The 23,946-nt window shown below is 34.8% G+C and overlaps 1 protein-coding gene across 1 annotated transcript; it reads left to right on the top strand.

Annotated features, from left to right (window-relative positions):
• The first annotated feature begins 485 nt into the window (after window positions 1–485).
• LOC144971498 (porphobilinogen deaminase-like) lies at window positions 486–20,187 on the top strand. Its single transcript, XM_078912465.1, has 10 exons — window positions 486–957; window positions 7,323–7,395; window positions 8,416–8,465; window positions 9,188–9,321; window positions 9,729–9,882; window positions 10,135–10,248; window positions 10,890–11,048; window positions 11,726–11,779; window positions 13,217–13,306; window positions 14,470–20,187. Exons 1-10 carry the CDS (start codon window positions 904–906, stop codon window positions 14,761–14,763), a joined length of 1,176 nt encoding a protein of 391 aa, XP_078768591.1. The 5' UTR covers window positions 486–903; the 3' UTR covers window positions 14,764–20,187.
• Window positions 20,188–23,946: the final 3,759 nt, after the last annotated feature.

Below are 23,946 nucleotides of genomic sequence, written 5' to 3'. Positions count from 1 at the left end.
GAGAGGAGAGAGAGAAAGAGAGAGTGAGAGAGAGAGAGAGGGAGAGAGAGAGAGAGAGAGAGAGAGAGAGAGAGAGAGAGAGAGAGAGAGATGACCTTGAAATACTGCAGAATCATCACAGTCGGTTGGCGAACAGCTTCCTCTGCCTCTGCTTCTTCTTCTTCTTCTTCTTCTTCTTCTTCTTCTTCTTTTCGTCCTCCACGTTCTCCTCCTCCACATTCTCCTCCTCCTCCACCTCCTCCTCCTTCTCTCCCTCCTGCTGCTTCTTCTTCTTCTTCTTCTCCTTTCACCCCTTTGTAATGAATGACACCTTTCACCTCAGATCTTATAAAATAAAGTAGACAAAAAAAAAATAAAATAAAATAAAGAAAAGAAGAGAAATTAAAAAAGAAAGTTAAATGATCTCATGGAAGTTCGGAAGTTTATGTTGTACTGAAGCACGTTAAAAATCATTTGCGTCACAAAAACTTTTGACCTTTCTTTCCACACAACACACACACCCATTCGTTCATTGCCCTAATTACATCACATCAATGTGTGAATAAGTAAATAAGCAATGGCTTCCAATCTCGGAGTCTGAATATCACGGATTTATACTGTGGTCTTTGGTAACTTCTAGTGTAGATATTTGTGTGGATCAGCAGTCAGTGTACTGTATTCATACTGTTCTTCCCAAATTGTTTGTCATTGTCAGGCTTCATTTCTCGAACCATATGGTTTTGTTTTGCAGTTGAAGTGTCGTCGTTGGTATTGTATTGTGAAGTTCTAAGTCAGGTAGATACAAGGACAAGACAAGCCAACCAATCCTCAACAATCCACAGCGGGTAACTACAAGTCAAAAGGATTTTTCTTGTCTTATCTTTTAGGAAGAAGTAGAGTATCATCAATCCAATCAGAGTCAACATGGATCAACAAACAGAATCTGAGCCCTTCAGAGTTGGAACTAGAAAGAGCCAGGTAATTAACAGCGTGGTCTCTGTCGGAAAAAAATATATTGCCTTACAGTACAGGCGTCATGTCTTGTCCTAAATGTTAAATGTTGCTGTTGGACAGGGACCCATGTCTTGTCCTAAATATTAAATGTTGCTGTTGGACAGGGACCAATGTCTTGTCCTAAATGTAAATGTTGCTGTTGGACAGGGACCCATTGTATTGTAAAGTGCTTTCATAATTACATTATGTTTACATTTCTCTCCTGATTCAATCTTCTTGATCTAAATTCTAGAAATATTTAGGCAGTGACAATAGTACTCAATATTATTATTCAATATTGATATTGAATCTTCTCGCTCCCCTCACCAGAAACACAAAACTTGAATGAAATATCGGACATCAAAACTTGTTCATTTTCGAATTGGATTTATGTAATTTCTGCCTTCGAGAGGATTCCGGCTTGTGTGTGTACTTGAGATATCTAGTTGAGATTAGTTAGATACTTATCAGATTGGAGTGATCAACAAGATACAGTGATACAGTACAGCTTAGACTTAGATAGATCTAGTCATTTAAAAGTAAGAAGATGAGCTTAAACAGCAGTAGTAGGAAATATAGATCTGGCAGTGCCAGTACTAGTAGTGGCAGTAGTAGGAAAGAAAGCCCTGCACCGATGAGTACAAATAAGGCAAAAGCAAAAGCTGAGACTGAGACTTGCGGAAAATGTGAATATGTATGCAAAGAGATTGAGAAATGCTTACAGTGCGAGCTCTGTGACCAGTGGTTTCATACTTTGTGTGAAAAGATAGATGATGACACCTATCAACTGTTGAAGAAAGACTCAGAAAAAGAATGTCCGCTGCTGCATTACTACTGCTCTAAGTCCTGCAACAAAGTGGCCTCAAAGTTCTTGGGCAATTTCATGCAGCTTGAAAAGGAAGTAGATAAACTCAGGAAAAAAGTAGAAGACGTAGATAAAAGTGTGAATATCATTCAAAAAGGTGAATTCACAGAGGAGATGATAGAAATAGTGAAATCAACAGCAAAGGATGAGATAGAGGCCTACCCTATGTCTGAGGCGAGTGAGATTAAGGAGAGACTCAAGAGAAGTACAGAAGAAAAGTCAGATAGAGTAAGACAAGATATAAATGAAATGAGGAAAATCAATGAAACTGAGGAGAAGAAGCAGGCAATGGTGAAAAAGAACCTGGAACTAGAAGAGGAGAGAAATGAAAGGGCTAAGAGAGTGAAGAATGTAATTATGTATGGCATACCAGAAGCTAAAGATGGCGACAACAAGGAAGATATAAGAAAAGCCCAAATGGTACTCAAAGAGTTGCAGGTTCATGGAAACAAAGACAGCCTCAACCCTATAGAGCAAGTGATCAGATTGGGCAGAAGAGAAGATAGACCAAGACCTATGAAAATAAGTCTGATGTCAACGGATCAGCGTAACACTGCTCTTAGGAACAGCAAACAGTTGAAAGACCATAAACGGGAATGCTTACAAAAGGTGTATATTGGAGCTGACCAAACATTTATGCAAAGAGAGCAGGCCAAGGAGTTAAGAGAGGAGCTGAAGAGAAGACGAGAAGCAGGGGAAGATGTAGTCATATATAAGAAAAGGGTCATTTTCAGGGAAAAGTTTAGTGAACAAATAAGAAAGAGAGACAGCGATGTTGGAGGAAATGACTGGGACTGGGATGAGGAATGACTATATTGGAAACGTGTCAGTCCAATTGCCCAAAATGTTTCTGAGCAAGGACTCGAAGACAACAAGAAAATTCAAAAAAGAGAAGTACCAGTAAATGATAAGGAGGGGCAGCACGTGAATATGAAAAATACCATGAAGTTCATGTACACGAACGCAGACAGTGTGATGAATAAGAGAGAGGAGCTAAAGGCTATGGCAGAAGAAGAAGATCCAGATGTAATAGCAATAACAGAAGCTAAGCCAAAGAATGCAACAACACACCCAACCATAGCAGAGTTAGGTATTGAGGGATACACTATAATAGCTAGCAGAGATTTTGAAACTTCCGGCAGAGGAGTATACTTATTGGTGAGAGAGAACCTCAAGGTTAACCCCATAGAGGAACTCACAGATCACGACTTTAGGGAGAGCGCTTGGTGCTCGATTGGAGTAACTGGACAAAGTCAGATACTAGTAGGAGTGATTTATCGGAGCCCAAATAGCACAGGCGAAAATAATGAGAGAATGTTGGAGATGATAAGGAGAGCATCACAAAAAAAGCATTTAGAGATAATTATTATGGGAGACTTCAACATGCCGGAACTGGAGTGGAAAGGGATGGACGAACCAAAAGAGGGAAGCCTGGAGGAAAGTTTCATAGAAACCATTGAAGATTGCTACCTACAACAGATAATAAAAGAACCCACGAGACAGAGAGAAAAAACCAAAAGCCCAACGTATTGGACTTGATATTGATGGAGGAAGAAAATGACATAATCGACCTAAGACTGAGCCACCCACTGGGAAAAAGCGACCATGCGACCATATTCCTAAAACTGAGGGCGACATCAGAGACTGTAGATGAAAAACTGACACTCAGATATAGGAAGGCTGATCTAGAGAGTATGAAAGAGGAACTGGGGCATATCAAATGGGAGGAAATACTAATCGAGGACACCGTAGGAAACAACTGGAGTAGATTTACCAGAGTACTTAACCAATGCTTCGAGAAAAACATCCCGAAAAGCAGAGGGAACCGGGTTGGGAGAAGAAATCAACCTTGGATGACGCAGGAAGTGAGAGAGGCATTACGGAAGAAGAAGGCAGTAAATAGAAGATACTCTAGAAGCAAAAAGGAAGAGGATTGGGACAAATACAAAAGAGTGAGAAACGCAACTACTAAAATAGTCCGACAAGCGCATCAAAAGTATGAGAACAAGATAGCAGAGGAAACGAAAGAAAATCCTAAAGTATTCTGGAGTTATGTAACCAGTAAAATGAAGACAAGACAGGGAACCTGTGACATAAAAAAAGAAGATGGCACTTGGGCATCTGAAGATGAAGACAAGGCAGAGGTGCTAAATCTCTTCTTTGCAAGTGTCTTTACAGTGGAGAACCAGAAAAACTTGCCAGATATTGCTAAAAGAAGTAATATAGATACTACACAATGGCCGATTACTGAAGAGAGAGTAATGAAGAGACTACAAAACCTATAGGAGAGTAAATCACCTGGACCTGACAAACTTCATCCTTACATCCTAAAAAACTTAGCAGAGCAGCTAGTAGAACCCCTAACCAAGATATTTAACCAGTCGATGAAAGAAGGAAGACTACCAAGGGAATGGAAAGAAGCTAACGTCACAGCCATATTCAAGAAGGGAGACAGAAAAAATCCAGAAAACTACAGACCAGTGAGCCTGACATCTGTCGTCTGCAAGCTCATGGAACAGCTGATTAGAGAAGAAATGGTTGATCATATGACCAAGAACAAACTATTCAGCAAAGATCAACATGGTTTCATGGCGGGAAGGTCTACAGTAACAAACCTACTTGAAACAATGGATGACTGGACGAGAGACCTGGAATTAGGCAACAATTTAGATGTCATATACCTCGACTTCAGAAAGGCATTTGACAAAGTTCCACACTGGCGCCTAATCAGGAAATTGGAACAGTATCAAATTAATGATCAGACAGTCAAATGGGTCCGAGATTTCCTCAAAGATAGAAGACAAAAAGTGATAGTGAATGGAACAGCATCAACAGAGAGACTGGTAACAAGTGGAGTTCCACAAGGAAGTGTACTGGGACCAGTTCTCTTCCTGATTTATATCAATGACTTGCCAGACAATCTATCATCTAAATGTAAAATCTTTGCCGATGATACTAAGCTCTATGGAGTAGCTAATACAGAAGAAGAAAGAAACACCTTACAACAAGATTTGAAAAAGCTTGAAGAATGGTCCGAAATATGGCAGATGGAGTTCAATGTAGATAAATGTGCAGTTCTTCACCTAGGAAAAAACAACAGAGAAGCAAACTATATAATGAAAGAAAAACCCCTGCAGAAATCCAATGGGGAAAAAGACCTAGGAGTATTTATTGATAGGAAGCTAAACTTCAAGAAGCAAATTAAAGATGTTCAATCTAAGGCTAGTAAAACACTCGGAATAGTGAAAAGAAATTTCAAGAATCTGAAAACAAAACACATGACTACCATCTACAAGACTATGGTTAGATCAAAGCTGGAATATGCTAACTGCATATGGTATCCGAAGTTTGAGGGAGACAAAGACTGTTTGGAAAGAGTGCAAAGGAGAGCAACAAAACTTATCACACACCTGAAAGACAAAACATACTGTGAGAGATTGAAAGAATTAAATCTCCCGACCTTAGATTACAGGAGAAGAAGGGGAGATATGATCCAAACATATAAAATAGTAAAGGGAATAGACAGGGTAGAGGCAGGATTCCTTAAACCAAACAAGAACATTCAGACACGAGGAAACAGCAAGAAACTGAAAAAAGAACGTTTTAAAACAAATGAAAGAAGGAACTTTTTTTCATCTAGAATTGTAAATAACTGGAATAAACTACAAGAAACCACAGTATCAGCAAAAAATTTGAATAAATTCAAAGCAGAGTTGGAGATAAGCAACACCCTAGGAAACAAGTTCAATTATAAAAATTGGTCCAATCATTAATAGATGAGGAGGAGCGAAGGAGACTACACCAAGTCTAAAAGCTCTATACAGAGGTATCCAGGTATAATAAATCTAGAACTAGTAGAAAGTATATAGATAGTTAGAAGATGACGTCACTCAGGTCTTTGTTATTGTTTTTTGCCATCCGCGTTTATGAGTAATGCTCATTGAACTGTATTAACCTGACTATAAACGTTCATGGATACACACAGTTTTGTGTGTTGGCCAGTTATACTTCCGGATGGCAATGTTATGAGCTTCTTAGCCAAGCGCATACTATCTATAGAAAAATATGACAACAGATCATTCCAATTAAGTGTCTTGATAAAGTAGCGTTCTAAATCTTCATCTTTATTTTGAAATTGAAAGAGTTTGTAAAATGAAAATGGAGGATTAAATGTCAAATGTGCTGTGCTTATATGGAAGGTAACAACCAGCAATGGGAAGACATCTAAACAACTTTATTAACGCCAGCTTTATTTCTCCGAACACTCGGGAAAATAAACTTGAACTCTATTTCTCTGAATGCTCAGAGTAGCCTCCCTTGGTTATTAGGATTTATAGTGGCCAGTCAGATTCGTGTGCTGACTATTTTATTACTCTGTACTCGTGGTGCTTATGGGTTACAGACATATTGATTCAAAAGTAAATGCTAAAATAGAGGAGACAGGGAAGTCTTGCCGAATCGCCAAGCTAGTGTTTTTTAGGCATTTATTGTTGACAATGACATATTTTTTTATCAAAGAGTTACGGTTGAGTTGGGGGATAGGGATGAGGAATCATCTCACGATCGTGAATACTCAATTGAAATGGTGGCTTTGCTCCAAGGCTATGTGCTTCGCTCTGCACTATAGAAGAGAGAACAGAAGTAGACCTAAATAACAAAACCAAACTCCCAACACAGGAATAGAGGTTGAAAGGCAGGATAGCACAATTTCATGATAGAAGTTTAACAAAAAGGTCAGAACAGAAGACAAAGCAAGAAAAGATCTAGTCCACCCGCACAAAAGTACTTAGTACATCTAGATAGCAATTTGTCATGATCCTTTCACTTCTCACAGCACTGCTTTAAGTTTTTGCCGCTTTAAATAATCTAATACATCTATGGTTTCACCATTAGCAAACAATAAGCTCCCAAAAAATGCACACACACACTCATGTGCACAAGCACTGAAGTCAGTGCAGGGCAGAACAGTCCAAAAACATAATAGAAATGTAACAGAAAGGTAGGAATATAAGACAGAGTGCCCAACCATTGCCAAAAGAAATCCCCCAAAATGTACACATACAGATTCATCATACACTCACTCTCTCATAAGTAACCTAAAAATTTCAAGAACGAAAACCGCTTGGAGAAATAGAGGTCAAGTTTATTTTCCAGAGCGCATTATTATTATTAATTTGTCCTCTGTGAAATGGAAGGATGAGTATTTCAACCTCTAGAGCCTTCAAGTACCATTTATGTGTCGTGAGAATGTGTTTGATTATCGCAATTTCACGTGTTCATTTTTTTTGGTAACATTAACAAAATAATTCTTTGAAACTGTTTACACAATTGGCATTTTCTCCATTTTAAACTCTTATTTTCACGTTTTATTAATTTTCACAGAAATAATACAAATACACTTTTTTTTCCATTATCCTTAGCATTTGATTAAGGTTATATATATATAATGTACATTGTATTGAATTATATTTCATTGTTTTCCCAGTTGGCTTTGATACAAACACAGACTGTCATACAAAGATTAAAGTTATTGGACCCAACTCTTAAATTTGAAACAGGTGTGTTTAATTATTTTTTTTCAGTTCATACTATACGTTCTCAAAGAAAATGATAAAATAAAAAGGATTTTGATAATTAGACTTTTTATGGTTCTTGTTTAGTTGACCACCATTAATTCTGGTTAAGTTAATTACCTACCAATTGACATCTGTAACAGGTTCAGTTAAGTAAATTCTACTGGTACCACATAAAACAAAAGTTAACGTCAAGTTTCAGTCACATTCTCTATATAAATCTTGAAATCAGCTATTTGTTGTTGATAGGGCAGTGAGGTCATGACTAATTAGATAGGTTGACCTGAGTACTTAAAAGTTTTAAAATTCGTACTTTTGAGGAGATAGAAATAGTCGTCGCCATAGTTAACTTTATAGATCAACAGTTTACCTTCACATAGTTATTAAATAACACTTCCAAATCCTTAAAGTTATCTACACTGGCATCAACTTTCATTTTCATTCAGATTTTATGACCTAGAGATTCTCATTAAGTTCTGAAATTGTAGCCTAAATGTCGTAATTCTACTAATGTTTTGTAATAATTGGCAGGTCTGCCTAAGTTGTGACGATAGAACGTGTCAGATAGACGTGCATGTTTTACTGCCAGGTGGTTAGTCTACCAAATTAACCCATTAAGTTAACAAAAAATCATTTTTGTAAATATTAAGAATGACATTGATATTTTACAACTGGATCATTTAAAGTTAAGCCTTGAAGTTCAGAGTATTTGTATTAAGAATGTTGATGCTTTCTTCCCCCTTCCCCATTTCCCTCCCTTCTTTTTTCAAAGTAATAGATAATCTTTAATTTTTTTTTTTTAATGGGATTGAGTGAGATTACCAGTTGCATTTTTCTTTGAGCTATTTACTCATCAACTTGAGAAGATTATTCTGGTTTTTTCCACTGAAACTTAAAATGTGCACTTTGCAGTCAATAAGAACATATCAAGCTTTTGGAAAAAAAAGAAATATGGAAAATTGAAAAGAACAATAACATTTATCTCTCACTTTTGTTTTCATTTAGTGCCCATGGCCACAACAGGAGATAAAATTTTGGACTCTGCTCTTTCAAAGGTAATGCATCTATTTCCAATATATCAACGGTGTCATTCTCTTACCGTGTTATTTGAAAAAATTGTTTTATAGCTAATAATGTGCACCTTTCCGGTAGTTCCCCACTCATTTGGGACAACCTAGGTGCAATATAAATAGCAATAAATTACCATTTGTTTTAATAACACATGAAGGATATATCTTTGCACCAAGAACACCTGCAATGATGTTGCTTGTCTTTCCTGTAAAAACATTTGTCAAAATAAATCACACAGTTAGAAAATGACACTGTCAATATCTTGGAGTTTGGATCACTGTTTTGTTTTCCTTTTATTATAAACATGTTAATAAAAAGTATACTAGACGTTTGGTTATATTTCAACACTTCCCCAAGACTTTATATTTTTATTATTTAAAAATGTTATTTTTATGCCCTGCCCCCATCCAAAAAGAAAGTGTGCTCTTTCCAGTCAATTTTAATGCATTCTCTTTCCGAAAAAAAAAATCTGCCTGTTTATTTTCTTAAGCCGATTATGATATTAAATTGAATATCAATTTTTGCTGTTTTATATGTTTTCCACTTGTTTTACACATCACCCGTGGTAATCATTCTAAGTTGAAATTATTGCATTAAGTATAAAAGAATAAAACTGGATAATAGATAATGACTCCAACCCCTGAAAAAAAAAGGAAGAAAAAAAATTTTCAAATAAAGGATGCAACCCCTTCAATATTGATTTCAGATTGGAGAAAAGTCATTGTTTACAAAGGAATTGGAATCTGCTCTTTTAAAAGGTCAAGTAGATTTTGTGGTGCATTCCCTCAAGGATTTACCCACGATACTTCCTGATAGTCTTGTCATAGGATGTGTTTTGAAGTAAGTGGCCTTAAATTATGTATCGTTCAAGTATAGATAGTTGTTCATTGTCAATTGTTACGAGCAGAACATAATCATTTGTTATCTCAGATACATATTACAATATCTACACCATTTTTAATGTTCATTTCCTTTCACTTTAATTTTTGGTCTGTCCAATCACTGAATGTTTTACCAAAACTATTTAGCTTGTTAAATTCGATTCATAGCCTTTATAGAGGTTTGAACAAAAGGTGAATAAGAGAAATTGATCTGGCATTACACCCTGGACTTCAGAAAAAGACCATTTTTGTTGTCATCTCATTCTGATATCCTGTTACTTTGAAAATATAATTGATTCAATTGAAGATGCTAAGTTGAGGCCCAGAGTTTTTAAACCTTATTTTCTGTTTTATCTCATTTTCCAGACGTGATAATCCATTTGATGCGGTTGTCATGCACCCTAAACATGGCAGAAAGACCCTGAAAGATTTACCACCTGGCAGTGTCATTGGTACCAGCTCTCTACGAAGATCAGCTCAGCTCCAAAGGTGCTACCCCCATCTCAAGATTGAAAATATTGTATCCTTTATCATAATAAACTCAAAACAGCAGGTATTCTTGATGGCTGGTTATAATATAAAATTGAATTAAAAATTATTCCCCCTCCCCCCTACCCCCTTATTTTCTACAGAAAAAAGAAGATTTTTTAATAATAAACCTTACATTTTATTCTATTGTAGTTTAGTAGGTACTTAAAAATTATTCTCAATGGTTATATAATTTTCAAATTGTATTGTAGTATAGATTCCTTTCCTTAATTCATATCTATAGAGAGGGAACTTGAACACACGTTTCAAGAAACTAGCTGAACAGGATGTATACGATGCCATTATTTTAGCTGTAGCTGGACTGGAGAGGATGAATTGGCATTCGGTTATGTCTCAGGTAAAGCCTATTGATTCTCAAATTGTCTATGATGAGGGTCATAGCATATTGGAACAATTTTTCCTCTCTTCTATTTGGTTGTTTAGCTGCCAATTCATTTTGCCATATTTAAGGTAGAGACAGCAATATGGGATATCCTTCTTAAGCTCATCGTAGGCAATATATATTAGATGTTAACAAATGATTTTAAAAAGTCCCCTTAGGAGTGATGGAATTTTCAGTTCTGGGATTGAATCACTGAGTTGCAGCCAACAGCCCAAAGTTGAGCAATCATGTTTAAAAAAATAGAAATACATACACATTTATATTTTGATTTTTATGAATGTTTTACAGAGTTAGGCATGGATTCTCTAAAACAGAAATGGATTTTTAAAGCTTTTTTGATCTTGACTTTTTTTTCTCCCTTGAATGACATACAAGATTAAGATTGACTTCTTGTTGTTTAGGCATGATTTATCAGGTTAATTTCATAGATGGCGTCTTATACTATTTTTTGGCCTTTACTAAAGAAAATTATTTTGATGCTCTCAACTTTTACATTTAGAGCATAAAATTGGTTGATAGAAAGAATGAAAACAAAACTTTGCGTGTAGGTTTCTGAACAGAGTAAACTCCATGAGTGTCATCACCAACCTTTGCAGATTTTGACCTCTGAGGAGTGCATGTACGCTGTGTCCCAGGGTGCGATGGCTGTGGAATGTCGGGAAGGGGATGAGAAAACATTGAAACTGTTGCAGAGGTTGAGTGACCATGAGACAACTTTGTCTGTGATTGCTGAGAGAGCTTATTTGAGAAAACTGGTAAGTTTTCATGATAATAGTAATAATAATAACAACTACAACAACAGCAGCTACAACAGCAAGAAAATCAGTAATGGTAATGATTTTGTCCCGAAAAGGACTCTTTTGTTATAAAGAGTCGGCTGTGTTTCAAATAGAATATGCATTGTTTAAATTCATATGGTAAATAAATCAATAAAACCTTATTTTAATAGCATTTAATTGGCATCATTAATGTATTGTGATTTTGCATTATAATATAAATATTTTAAATAAATACCTAACTTTAAACAAATACCTAACTTTAAACATAGTCACCAATATCATTTATTGTTTCTCACTTGTGGTGTTTACAGTCTTTGGAATTTTGGATCATCTGGCCGTGTCATGTGAATCACGGGAGAAAGTTTAAATATTTTTTTAACCCCTTCAAACGTGGATCTAAGGAATGTTTTCAAGATAATGATGTAATCCATTTTAACCCGTTGGATTTAAAATATTTCCACATTCAGCATTGTTTTGCAAATCTTTTTTTTCTCTAAAATACAAACAAGCGAAAGAGCCTTTATTTTTAAGAATTGTAATGATAATATGTTTCTCTTTGTCAACCATTTTCATATGTTAGTAGATTTCAGTCACAAAGGAATTTATCTATGTGCCCTCATTGTCATTTTATATTTTTTATTCTACGCGTGTAGGAAGGAGGATGTAGTGTACCTGTGTCGGCTTTCACTGAAGTTTCAGGTAGACGGGTAAGTTGTGAAAGATTTTATCAAAATTTTGAAGAAATAGTAATATTATACGTTTAATGTTATTTACCTTATGGCTAAGCCTTTCCTGTCCTATTTGTTCACTGGATGGTCATCAAACCCTGAGTCTCAGGGAGACCGTGTCTGGAACTTTAAATACTAATCAAAGCAAAAGTGAAATTTAAAACTCTCAAGTGTTATTAAGATATATCATGATGAGGTTTAGGTATGAATTTTATTATTTTTCAGAAGACAATATGGTCTAAAGTTGTGTGGTCAGATGATGTGACAATCTGATTCCGATCTGTTTGAGTCCTAATGTGAGCTAAGAAGTAAAACGAGTCCCTGGCTGATAATTGTGTTGTGTTGTGTTTGTCGTTAAAGAATAAGTCATAATATAACCTCACAGGTCTTGTTTCATGTCCCACACGCTCAGTGGCAGTATTGATGTTGGTCCGGGACCCTTTATAAAGCTCTTTGATGCTATTTTAGTCGATTTTGCATATAGGAAAGTAAGTTGATCTTTTCTGACGTCGTTGTGGAAGTAGATCAATGCCTAGTATCACTGTCTTCAGCTGCTCCATCTTCTACTTTTTTAATTTTTAGTCTTATGTGGTGTTCCTTGAGCAAAATTTTGATGCATGGTCGTCGGCAGTTCAATCCTGCCTCTCCAAATCTTCTTCTTACATTTGATAATGAGATCTGGAATTATTCGCAGTATCTCTGGCTGATGCAAAGGGTTGTTATTGTTGTCATGATGTTGGTCTAATTGTCTATCATTGTCAACAGAAGTCCTTTTTCTTTCTTCCTGAGACCTGAGAGGTTGGAGACAGTTCTGCAGTCGTAATATTTACTTATTACTTATTATAATATTATTGACGCTGGATTTGAAACAATGGTAGAGCATTGCAACATCTCTGATGGAACATTAACAGCATTCATGCCAACCAGTTGGCTTCTGACAATTTCGGAAATTCTAAAAATGACTAAAATACAATTTTTAAGACGCTAGCTGAATAAAATTGATTTTATTATTATTTTTTGTCAGATTAAAATTTTTGTGTATATTGTCATTATATTTTCCTGCATTACATCACTTTTTCTTCATGACAGGAATGTGCAGTGTGCAATGGAATAGACTTATCAACCGACACCATTACGATCAATGCCCAATGTCAATTTTGAGCTGTCAATTTTTTTGCTCTCTGTTGTAGCTTTGATAGAAGTCTGAAAAAGTTTGTTTATCTTGTAGTTCCATGTAGAATTGTATTGGCTTTTATAATAATGACACTTTGTTATGATGCTATAGGCTGTTAACTTCTGGTCAGTTTATATTGACTCTCAGTATAGAATAATTAAATTTAAGAAGTTTATTTTGATTAATTAATTCACGTAATGAGGTTTTATGATAATCTCTTTATTATTTTTTTTCTTTCTCAGATGGAAGTCAAGGGTGGCGTTTTCAGTGTGGATGGTAAACAGGCTGTTCAACACACAGTGGTAGCTGACCTAGATAACCCCATGGTGCCAGTAAGTGATAAGCAGCCATTGTTGTCAGGGTTATACAAGTTATTTTCTTTTCTAAGAGAACGGTGTGATATGTATTTGAATTGTCTACTATATCCTGCCAATCATAAACATGTTCGTGGTTCAGAATGATTAAATGTGCAGATCAATACCTTTCTAAATTTTAAGCACAGAAAATAATCTACAAGCGATCCATGCACGTTTTTTGTAAATCTCCCTTCACTCAGTTTCAGGGATTAAATGTCTAATCAGAGCAGCAGAGACAATTTTACAAAGCCTCAACCATTGGGGAAAAGTCATTAGTCACTTTAATTATATATATTTTTTTAAACATGTCTTATTGTTCTTGTAAAATTCGATCGAATAAAAATATAACCCCTGGTTACTGTAGTTTATAGAATTCGTTACAAATTTTGAGAAGATGTAGTAAATCTTCAACTTTTACACAGCAGTATGGATGGATGGATACAAAATTATGAGCCATTGCACTTATGTATATTGATTTAGTCACTCCTATGTTATTGTAAGGTGTTCAGAGCCTTCATATTGCGGTAATGTTTTGCTAATCAAATTATTATTATTATTATCATTATTATCATTATTTTTTATTGCAAACAAGAAAAGTTGGTCGCAAAATTTATTCATGAAATTTGGTATCAATGGAGAATAAAAGTATTGCATCTTCAATCTTGAAAAAATTGTGTTCTAACCACAAGTCCTCTTATAAATACATAAATCAGGAACTTCTATGTACTGATTTGAGGCTCAAAATAGATAATTTAAAAATTTAGATGGCATTCTTAACATTGCCTTATTTCCAGAGATTTATATACCTTTGGTTTATTTAGATAATTGAATGAAACAAATTTGCAAAGCATTCAGAACATATGCAGGAATGTCGCCCACTATTCACTTAAAACATCATGGTGGTAACTTGTGACCGTTTTTCCTTTGCTGTCTCACTAATTAAAAATTAATCTATAATCTGACATAACCAATCCTCTTATATTAATTATGCATTATAGAAATACTATTCGTAAGTTTAAAATTATCTACATGTACCTTAGAGCTTTTTTTTTTTTTTGTGATCAAAGAATCTGAGAAATATAGTCAATTTATTTATTTATTTAAAATTAATTTATCTTTTCTTCTTCCAACTCTTAAAGATTCCAGCTGACTCATCCTCTTTTGTGGGCATTCATTGCTTTGGTAGGCAAACAGAATACACCTCTGCCTGGGCGGCAGGTGAAAGGTTAGCAGAAGAAATGATTTCACAAGGGGCTGATGTTATTTTGGCTGAAGCTAAGGCCATTTCCAAGAAGGAAATTATACATGAACATGAAAGGAAGAAAGCCGCCAAGGAAACAGCTGCAGAAAATGCATCTAAAGAATATTTGAAACCGGTGGAACATGACAAGTGCCAATCTTCCATGACCTCTACACAAATGGACTCTATGTAATTGGTTTTGGCTTTTGATGACCTGTGACTTTGTCTCCTGTAAATATGTCGAATTAAAAATAATGTCCAAAAAGAAAAGAAAAACTAGAATTTTTTATTTTTATTTTTATTTATTCAAGCCATGACGTATGGCAAAAATGTTTAAATGAAATGATTATAATAATCATGAGAGGCAATTAAAAATAGATTGCATTATTAGATGGGTCAGTTGAGAATTGAAATGATTGAAGTGTCTACATGATAATTTACTGTAACAATATTGTGAGAGAAAAGGGTTTAGTCTCTGGAGTTTAACGCAAAATGCATGGTTATTCTTATGCTGATTTGCTCATTTTGAACGTTACAGTTGTTCTTAGTCATGTTTAGATTGATAGGTGACTTGCTTTTGCTGAAAAAAAAAGTATTTTTCTGTGTACAATAGTGATCCCAAACACAGATTAACTCCCAAATCATTTTCATGCAGTATCTAATAATATCGATGTCTTTCCTCTACGCATTATTTATCATTTCACTTACTTTGTAGCGTTTCAATGTGCGGCTATGTGGTCTAGTGGTATGACACTAGCTATATAAAGCTCAATTTTTAAAAAACATTTTTTTAATGTTTTGTTTGTTTAAGATAAGTAACAATAAATCACTTTGTAAAACAGACGACATTTCTATAAAAATTTGTTTAAAACAACAAGAGATACTTCACTGCCATGTAAAGTAGTTTTAAACAATAAGAGACGTATCGTATATAACAAACCATTCCTATAATCACCCTATTATTTCTATGTAAAACAATTGAAGTTAATCTTACATTAAATCAACACATATTTTGTAACAGGGCCTGCGATGGGCAAACGTTCAGCACAGGTCATAAACAACACATTGACGGTAAATGTTTCTGTCATTTCAAAGATTTTGTAATATTTTGCCATGCAACCTTTCATTTTTTATTTGAATTTTTAGAATTAAAAAAAAAATAATTGTGAAACACAAAAATGTTTGCCAAATTGACTCATAAAGGTCTTTCTCTCATTTTGACATATATTTCTTTATCACGTCAGAATTATCTGGCTATTCTATTCTCCTTTGTCTTTTTTTTTACTCTCTTATTTTTGTTTTACATTGTGTGTGATGGAGTGAACATAAATTGGATCACCTTGAGAACAAAATACTATTTTTACTATTTGTCGTTTTGGTGTAGCTAAAGCTTTTCTAGGAACAATTCAATAAACTTCAGAAAAACTCAAATGGTGCACATTTTGGATCTTGCGTAAATTAGCCAAATCTTCTCTGATATAACATTTTCTGGTGGTGGGGGATGGGGGGCTAATATTGCAGAGTTGAAGCTTTACTCTGAAATCTAAACTTCTTAGGTTTGACCCTTTCTTTTGCCATCTAATTCTTTTAACATGATGAAGAATGTTATGTTAAAGATATTTTACATTGCATTGGAATCTGGAAAGAGCTACATTTTTTCGTGATAAATCGTTCATTCATAAAATTAACTTCCATATGATACAAGTTTATTTATTGAATCTGACATTTTCATTTTGATCCAATTAATTTATGTTTACTTTGCGAATTACAGTTTTATAAATGGACACACCGACTTTTTAACTTTTTTTTTCCTTCCGTCCTGAAAACCCCCTTGTATCCCTTGTAAATAATGATATAAAATGTAATCAAAGACAAATCAACCTGTGATTATGATATAGATTGTTTAGAGCATGGTCTTTATAGCAATGCCTATAATTTATTTTTTATTAATTATAATTAGTTAAACATGATGTTGAATGAACCTCAAAGATTAGTTTTAAATATATAATGATGATGATCGGTCCAAATTCAATAAGCCCTTGTTGGCTGAGATCTCATACCAGGTCACCAAATGATAAATAATTAAATAAATTTTTTTTTAAAAAAAGCATATTATTGGTTTTAGTCGTCACTGTAAGAGTAGCAACAGTATGATGGCCTTGTCAGAGATTCTTAAATGAGAGGGAGGCAGTTTAAATATATACCTTTGTTTAAGAGTTGATATTTTTTCATTGTAAATCATCTCTTTGTAATGTACGATTATAATTTTTTTATTTTGAATATATTGTACTTTGTAAGCATTTTTGAGTATATCCTTTATGCCGGGATCCTGTGCTTGAACATGGATGATACTTTTGGGTAATGTCAAAAAAAGGCTTATTGAAGGATTGCTCATGGAAATTTCCATTCCCTATCTGAAACAGTACCCTTTGTCTCACTTTTTCTTCAGTTCTCTCATTATTTTATCTTGATATTTCAATCAGTACCAAATTTATGTCTGTTTTTTATTTTTTTATGTTGATGTTCGCTTTGGTAGGAAGTAAATTTGATAGGATACGTTGGCTACAATATGATAACTTTCATTTGTAGCAATTCCCAATGAAAATGTGATGAAACGCAACTCAGGTTGTCGTATAATTCAGGGCATTCTTTTTTAGTATGGAAGACTATCATTTATCTGATTGTGATGCTCATTTGATGTTAATGATATGGGTAAAATGTGGGTGCCAAAGACATATTTGACAAATAGTAAAATTGCCTTTATTGAGATAAATTGCTGGTCAGTATCTTGACTTTGATTAAAAATTCAAGATTTATTCCTGGTGGTCAGGATGTTCGAGTTGTGAAAAATATTTCATAATTAGACCTCCTTAAATTGACACTAACAACACGGGTATTGAATTTTGTCATAAATAATGTATATATTTTCATTTAAGATAAACATCCAGAAACTCGAGTTTTTGCTCATAGTTATAGTCATGTTCCAAAACTTTTCCAGAATTTGGTTGACAAATAGAATTAATTTTTGTTATAATTTTTTTTTGGTTTAACAATTGGCTGGTTCCAGTAATTATGAAGCATTACACATGCACACGTACACTCTTGGTTACGTGCGTATAACATTTTTATCCAGCATTGTAAATGATCATTATAATCATGAAATATTGTTCAGTTTTCTCTGAGATTCCGACGCTGTATATGCTTTTTTTCATACGAATGTTTTCTTTGTATTTTACTGTGTGATATAGGAGGAAGGGATTTGTATTCAGCTTATAGCTTTATAAGTATAGGGGTGTTGGACTTATAACACAGGTTATTATGGTAATGGTTTTATGTTTCATACTTTTGTCTTCAATTGTAATTTGTTCACTGCTGGTGGAGTTCCATTTACAACCCCTGTCTCTGTATGGGGTTCCCGACCTCCCATAATGGGCAGGGAGGTACTTGCTGTGTCTTCTATCCCCTTGTATCTATTTTCCAATTGCTTTCTGTCTTTGTATTGGAATGAGATTACTTGGTTTTGTCCTGACCTTGGCAGGGAGGGAAACAGTCGAATGTATAGTTCTAGTTTTGGGAAATATTTTTTTCCCCTTGTAAATGATCTCTCTGTTTTGTACTGTTATTTTTTATTTTAGACATGAGTGTATTCCTCTTAGTGGGATCTTGTGCTGGTGTCTGGGTGAGACTTTTTGGTGATCTCAAACTAAGTACACTGATAGTGTTCTATTGGAATCTACATCTGTTCCCTATTTGAATCTTTGTCTTACTTTTCCCTCAAATCCTTTAATTGCACATTTAGAATGTCTTTACTATCCAATTTTCTTCCTTTTTACTGGTGCTGATATGACCTAAATGTGTTTTTGTCTGTATCTTAGCAGTCTTTTAAGTTTAAGATTTCAATCTGCGAAAGATTTAGTTTTAAAGACTTTATTCATTCAGAAAAATATCATTTTTCAAAACAAAACAGTGAAAATTGTCTGAAATGGGCTCGAGTTGAGATTAATCGATGAGTAGACATAAACAGCAAATTGTCACTTATCATAAAATACTCAAGTTGAAACCTTGTTGCCATGAATAGGCTGTTGAAACGGATTTTCGGTTGTTAACAAAAATCCTTTTTGTTAACGGGGTTGATTGGATATCGTGACAATTTGAGAGATTAACATTATATGTTTATAAAAAGTGGGAAGAAAAGCAAAACCATTGATAATAATGTTGTTGAAAACAAAATGTTGACTAACATTGATTTTCAGGTTGTTTTATTTACTTCCAGTGTATGTCTTAGATTAGCAATATAGAAAAAGTCGGAATCCTTAATTTTTAATCAAATTGTTGTAAACACCAGTTTCCCTCCAAGTCACCCCTACTTTTTATATACCCAGATTTTTTTTCTTAAAAAAGGAAATTTGACTGTTGTCTGCAGTATTCTTCCAACTTAGGTCATCAAAAAATGTCATCATTATAGTTCCAACTTCCTAATTTTTTACATGACTGATATTGTTGAAATTTAAGACATTATTTCATTAGATATAAATTCAGGAGAGCTGATAGGTTTGTATTTGCTGTCCCCTTTTTTTTCATAAATGGATTGGCGTCGTGGATGCCAGTTCTCCAGTTAATGCTGGTTTTCTGGTTTTGTGATATTAGTAACTCGCAGTTATCCGGTTTTTAAAATTATAATCACCGATCAGAACCAAAAAATATTAAAGAAATTCCATTTATCGATCGATTGTTTCCGGCAAAATGTAACAAAAATAACTTTGCAATCTTTTGAAAATATGGAAGCAGATTCACAGATCCTAACCGCTGGCATTTGTGATTGATGGACTGGCACCCATGATTGGTGTACTGGCCGATTTGAAAAGTTCATTGTACATTCCTTATTATTTGACCCCTTAGTTTTATAAGATACTTGAGGAAAGAATGGTAAAATCTGGAGAACCATCGCCCGTATCTGGTGCAATCTTGTACAATGTGGGTTTGACTCACTCAATCCTAGAGATTTTTGCTACTTTTCAAAATTGGAAAAATATGTATAAAAAAATGAGCATGTACATAGATAGTTTTATTCAACTGTCATTAACATGTAAAAACTAAAAAAAACATTAGCTTTGATACTACGTCTATAATTTGTCTCAGAAAAATGTAATATATAGGCATGGGGTATAAGTAACCTGGGTAAACTATGGATATAGTCGGTGTTAGGGTTGAGTGAGTTAAAATCACAGCACCACTTTATAAAATAAATGTATTTACTGGAACTCCTGATTTATCTGTGAAGGGAAGCGAGGTACATAATCTTTGGATTATAACCAAGTATTATATTATTATTTAAAACTGTTGTGTTCAGAAGTTATTTTTATTTATTTTGTATTATTTTTTACCAGAATAAACTAGTATTACCAAAAGTGACGAGTGCAAGTGATATCAAGGGTCTTGATACAGCAAATTACTATAACTTTTGGTTTTGATGTTTTGCGCTGGTGAAGTTAATTTGCTTATCTAAGTAGTTTAGTTAAAAATGTTATATTTAATTTAATGGTTGAAGGAATGTTTTTTTTTTTTTTTTCATTTCAATTTGGGAAAATGGAGCACAAATAAACTCAAATTTCGCATACCGGTCTTTTTACAAAAGTGTTTTTATTAATTTTCTCAGAATCTCATCTATATTTAAGAATCGTGTGGGTCTTTTGACCGCTGATAATGTCACTGTGTCTTCTATCCCTTTATGTATCTGGGGGGGGGGGGGGGGGGGGTGTCTTTTGACCTCCCATAGTGGGCAGGAGGTCACTTAGTCTTCTATACCCCTAAATCTGTTTTCTGAGTTACTTTCTGTCTTTGTTTTGGAATGCCATTACTTGATTTTGTCCTGACACTTGCTGGAGTCTTTGATTGAGAGGGAAACAGTCAAATGTGTAGTATTAGTTTGGGAGATGATATTTATTTCCTTGTAAATCATCTCAATGTAATGTCTTACTATGCTGTTTCTGGGTGGGGTTCCTGATAGGGCAGGGAGGTACTTACTGAACTTACTGTGTCTTGTATCCACCTATATCTGTTTTCCACCTTTATAGTTATAGGGTCTTGAATATGCTTAAGGGAGCTTCAGAGAGGGTGGGGATGGGAGAGATTAGAGAAGAGGGAGAGGTTAAGGACTGCTTTGTAGCAACTTGTACTCGCACAATTTTTTTCCTTTTTTTTTCTGAGACACAGCCGTGCTCGAGGCCAGTGATCGATGTGAAAAGTGCCCAAATAGAACCTTACTTATAATAATACTAAATAATACCAAACAATACTAAAACTCTGATCTCCTTGGAAAACTCATCGGTTTTGTTAATCACAAAAATTCTAACGGACTAGGAGAAATTTAAAATAGATATAAATGTTAATTTTAAATTAATTGGAGAAACAGTATTCTCTGTGTGGCCAATTTAGGCCAATGGCTATCTGTCAGCAGGCGCCAGATTTCGAACAACTCTCAATCAAGACTTTCCGAGAGTAAATAAAACGTTGTAAATGATATCATTAAGCCGTTGAATTGCCATAAATTTTATGCCTGTCCATTTCTGATGATGCCTATAATAGGCTCAGTATCAATGTCGTCAGTGGCGTTTAAGGTAAGTATAGACGATATTTGGTCCTTTTTTAATGTTTTTATTTCCGGTGGACTGAATACACAGTTCCTTTTTTTTTTTTTTTTTTTTTTTTTTTTTTTTTTTTTTTTGTCATACAAAAAAAATAAAAAAATAATAATAATGAGGGAGAAACTTGATAACGAATAGATTATTCCATTTTTGGGCAGCGTGGCTCAGCGGTACGGTCTTTGCTTCGTACCCGAAAGGTAACGAGTTCGATCAACCGCCGCTGCACTGTGTGGCCTTGAGCAAGTCACCTCGCCCGAGCTCGACTTGCGGCGCTGCACTGCGGCTGATGCCTGGGTTATTCCAGCCTTCCCTTGGTATAGACCCTAGATACAAATTTTCCATGAATAAAGGGAATTTTATTTTATTTAGTTATCATTATTATAAGAATATACTGAAAATAAAAAAAACTTGTGTACGCAGTTTTAAACGGCTTTTTAAATCGTAACAGTAACACGGACTATAAGACGTAGGTGGGCACATCAGATTCGTATTAGGATTGATTGAATTAATGCGATGACGTTTCCACGTCTTCATATATTTCATCTCTGCCACTTTATCATTCGTCGCTTAAACGTAATCGCAGTCCTACTGTCAGATTATATCGATGGTGTGCGTCAAGGTAAAGTGCTCACAACACCCGCCAGCCGGATATATTGTACCAACACACAAAACCATGTGTTATAGTCTGATTGAGATTGATCGAATACTCATAAAAATGGCTGGCTAAAAAGAATGACAAAGAGATGAGTGGCGTCAATTTCGTTCCATCAATAAGTTAATGAAGGCTACGCGTTGATTACACCATGACCATTTCACAATCATTGTTTCCCCTCACCAACATTAGATTTAGATAATACATCATCATAATATGATCTCTTCATCATCATCATAACTACACCATCATAAAAGGGAACAAACATGTGAAAAAAAAATGGTTCCAGTCTCAATGGGTACCAAACTTGTGTAATTATTTTCTGGTCTCAGTGTCATGGCATCTTATTTTCTAAATAAATAATGGTCGCCAATCAAAGAGCATAATCTATCCTCTTTTACTTCCCGTAATCCTCCGGTATATACCTTCTGCTTCTACTAAAACTTGGTTACATTTACATACACTTCCCGAGAGTTTGGAACAGGAAGATCGTCACGTTGTCGTCGTGCAGGAGCTTGAGTACCTTCATGATCCTGAAGGTGATGCCAGCCCAGAAACAATCATGTTGGAACAGCTGATGGTGACATGTCAGACTAAGAACGATCCAACCCGGCGTCCAGACAAGACCTGCCTTCTCCTGGACTCACATCTCCACAATGAAGAATTTTACACATGAGAACAGTGGGAAAAAAATATGAGTAAAGAGAATTTTTCAAGGACTCAATTATGTACCACCAAAAGCCAGACCAGTGGAGGGAGAAATGAGAGATTGGAGGACCCGGAGCTCCCTGATGACGATGACCACGGACAGGGAAAGATGTAGTTCTTTCGTTGCTGCCCTACATGACAGCATGTATAGTGGGTAGGAAGTAAAATGAGTCCCGCCAGATTTAAACCCTCGTACATACAGATAGTAAGCCAAGCGCCATGTTATCGCTGATCACAAAGCCCAAAAGATCTATATTTGGTTTATGTTTGTAAGTGAGGTATTGGGGACAAAATGTGCTGTAATGTAGAGTATGTGATCTGTTAAAGGAGATAAATTTAATTACGTCAATATGGAGTTGATGTTAATCAGTAGTAGTAGTAGTAGTAGTAGTAGTAGTAGTAGTAGTAGTAGTAGTAGTAGTAGTAGTACTAGTAGTAGTAGTAGTAGCAGCAGCAGTAGTAGTAGTAGTAGTAGTAGTAGTAGAGTAGTAGTAGTAGTTGTAGTAATGGTAGTAGTAGTAGTAGTATTTGCTGTAGTAGTAGTAGCAGTATTAGTAGTAGTACTAGTAGTAGTAGAAGAAGAAATAGTTGTAGTAGTTGAAATAGTAGTAGTAGTAGTAGTAGTAGTAGTAGTAGTAGTAGTAGTAGTAGTAGTAGTAGTAGTAGTAGTAGCAGCAGCAGCAGCAGCAGTAGTAGTAGTAGTAGTAGTAGTAGTAGAGTAGTAGTAGTAGTTGTAGTAATGGTAGTAGTAGTAGTAGTATTTGCTGTAGTAGTAGTAGTAGCAGTATTAGTAGTAGTACTAGTAGTAGTAGAAGAAGAAATAGTTGTAGTAGTTGAAATAGTAGTAGTAGTAGTAGTAGTAGTAGTAGTAGTAGTAGTAGTAGTAGTAGTAGTAGTAGTAGTAGTAGTACAAAAAACCTCTTAAGTTAACCTCTCATTTATTTCTCCCTCCACCGGTCTGGTCCACGATTTAAAATATGCCGCATGAGGGCGCTGCAATCACTGCATACTGTATAGTATGTAAATTTTAAAACAAAATTATAGTTGACCCTAGCCAAACAGCTCTAAAACTATACAAGTTAGAACTCTTCTGATGTCTTCATCATATTTTCTGATAATTTTTCCATAACACTGCCATGTTTTATTATCTAATTTCACGTATTTAACGAGATACAGCCACAAACCAGAATAAAACGCAGAAAAAGTGTGCCATATTGTCCGTGTTTTTTTCTCTTTGTGACGTCATCCAAATAAATGACATCTTTGAAACTGCATAATTTTGTTATATATTAATGGATTTTCAAAATTCAAAAAGATTTTTACTCAGTGGAGATAGGGCTTTGATTTAAGAGTAATATTTCCTACAAAAATA

The sequence above is a fragment of the Berghia stephanieae genome, chromosome 4 (genome assembly GCF_034508935.2).
Source record: "Berghia stephanieae isolate SIO BIC M18660-M18661 chromosome 4, UCSD_Bste_1.3, whole genome shotgun sequence".
NCBI classification, from domain to species: Eukaryota; Metazoa; Mollusca; class Gastropoda; order Nudibranchia; family Aeolidiidae; genus Berghia; species Berghia stephanieae.
Note: the sequence above shows the minus strand (reverse complement) of the source record. Positions and strands in the feature narration are given on the sequence as shown.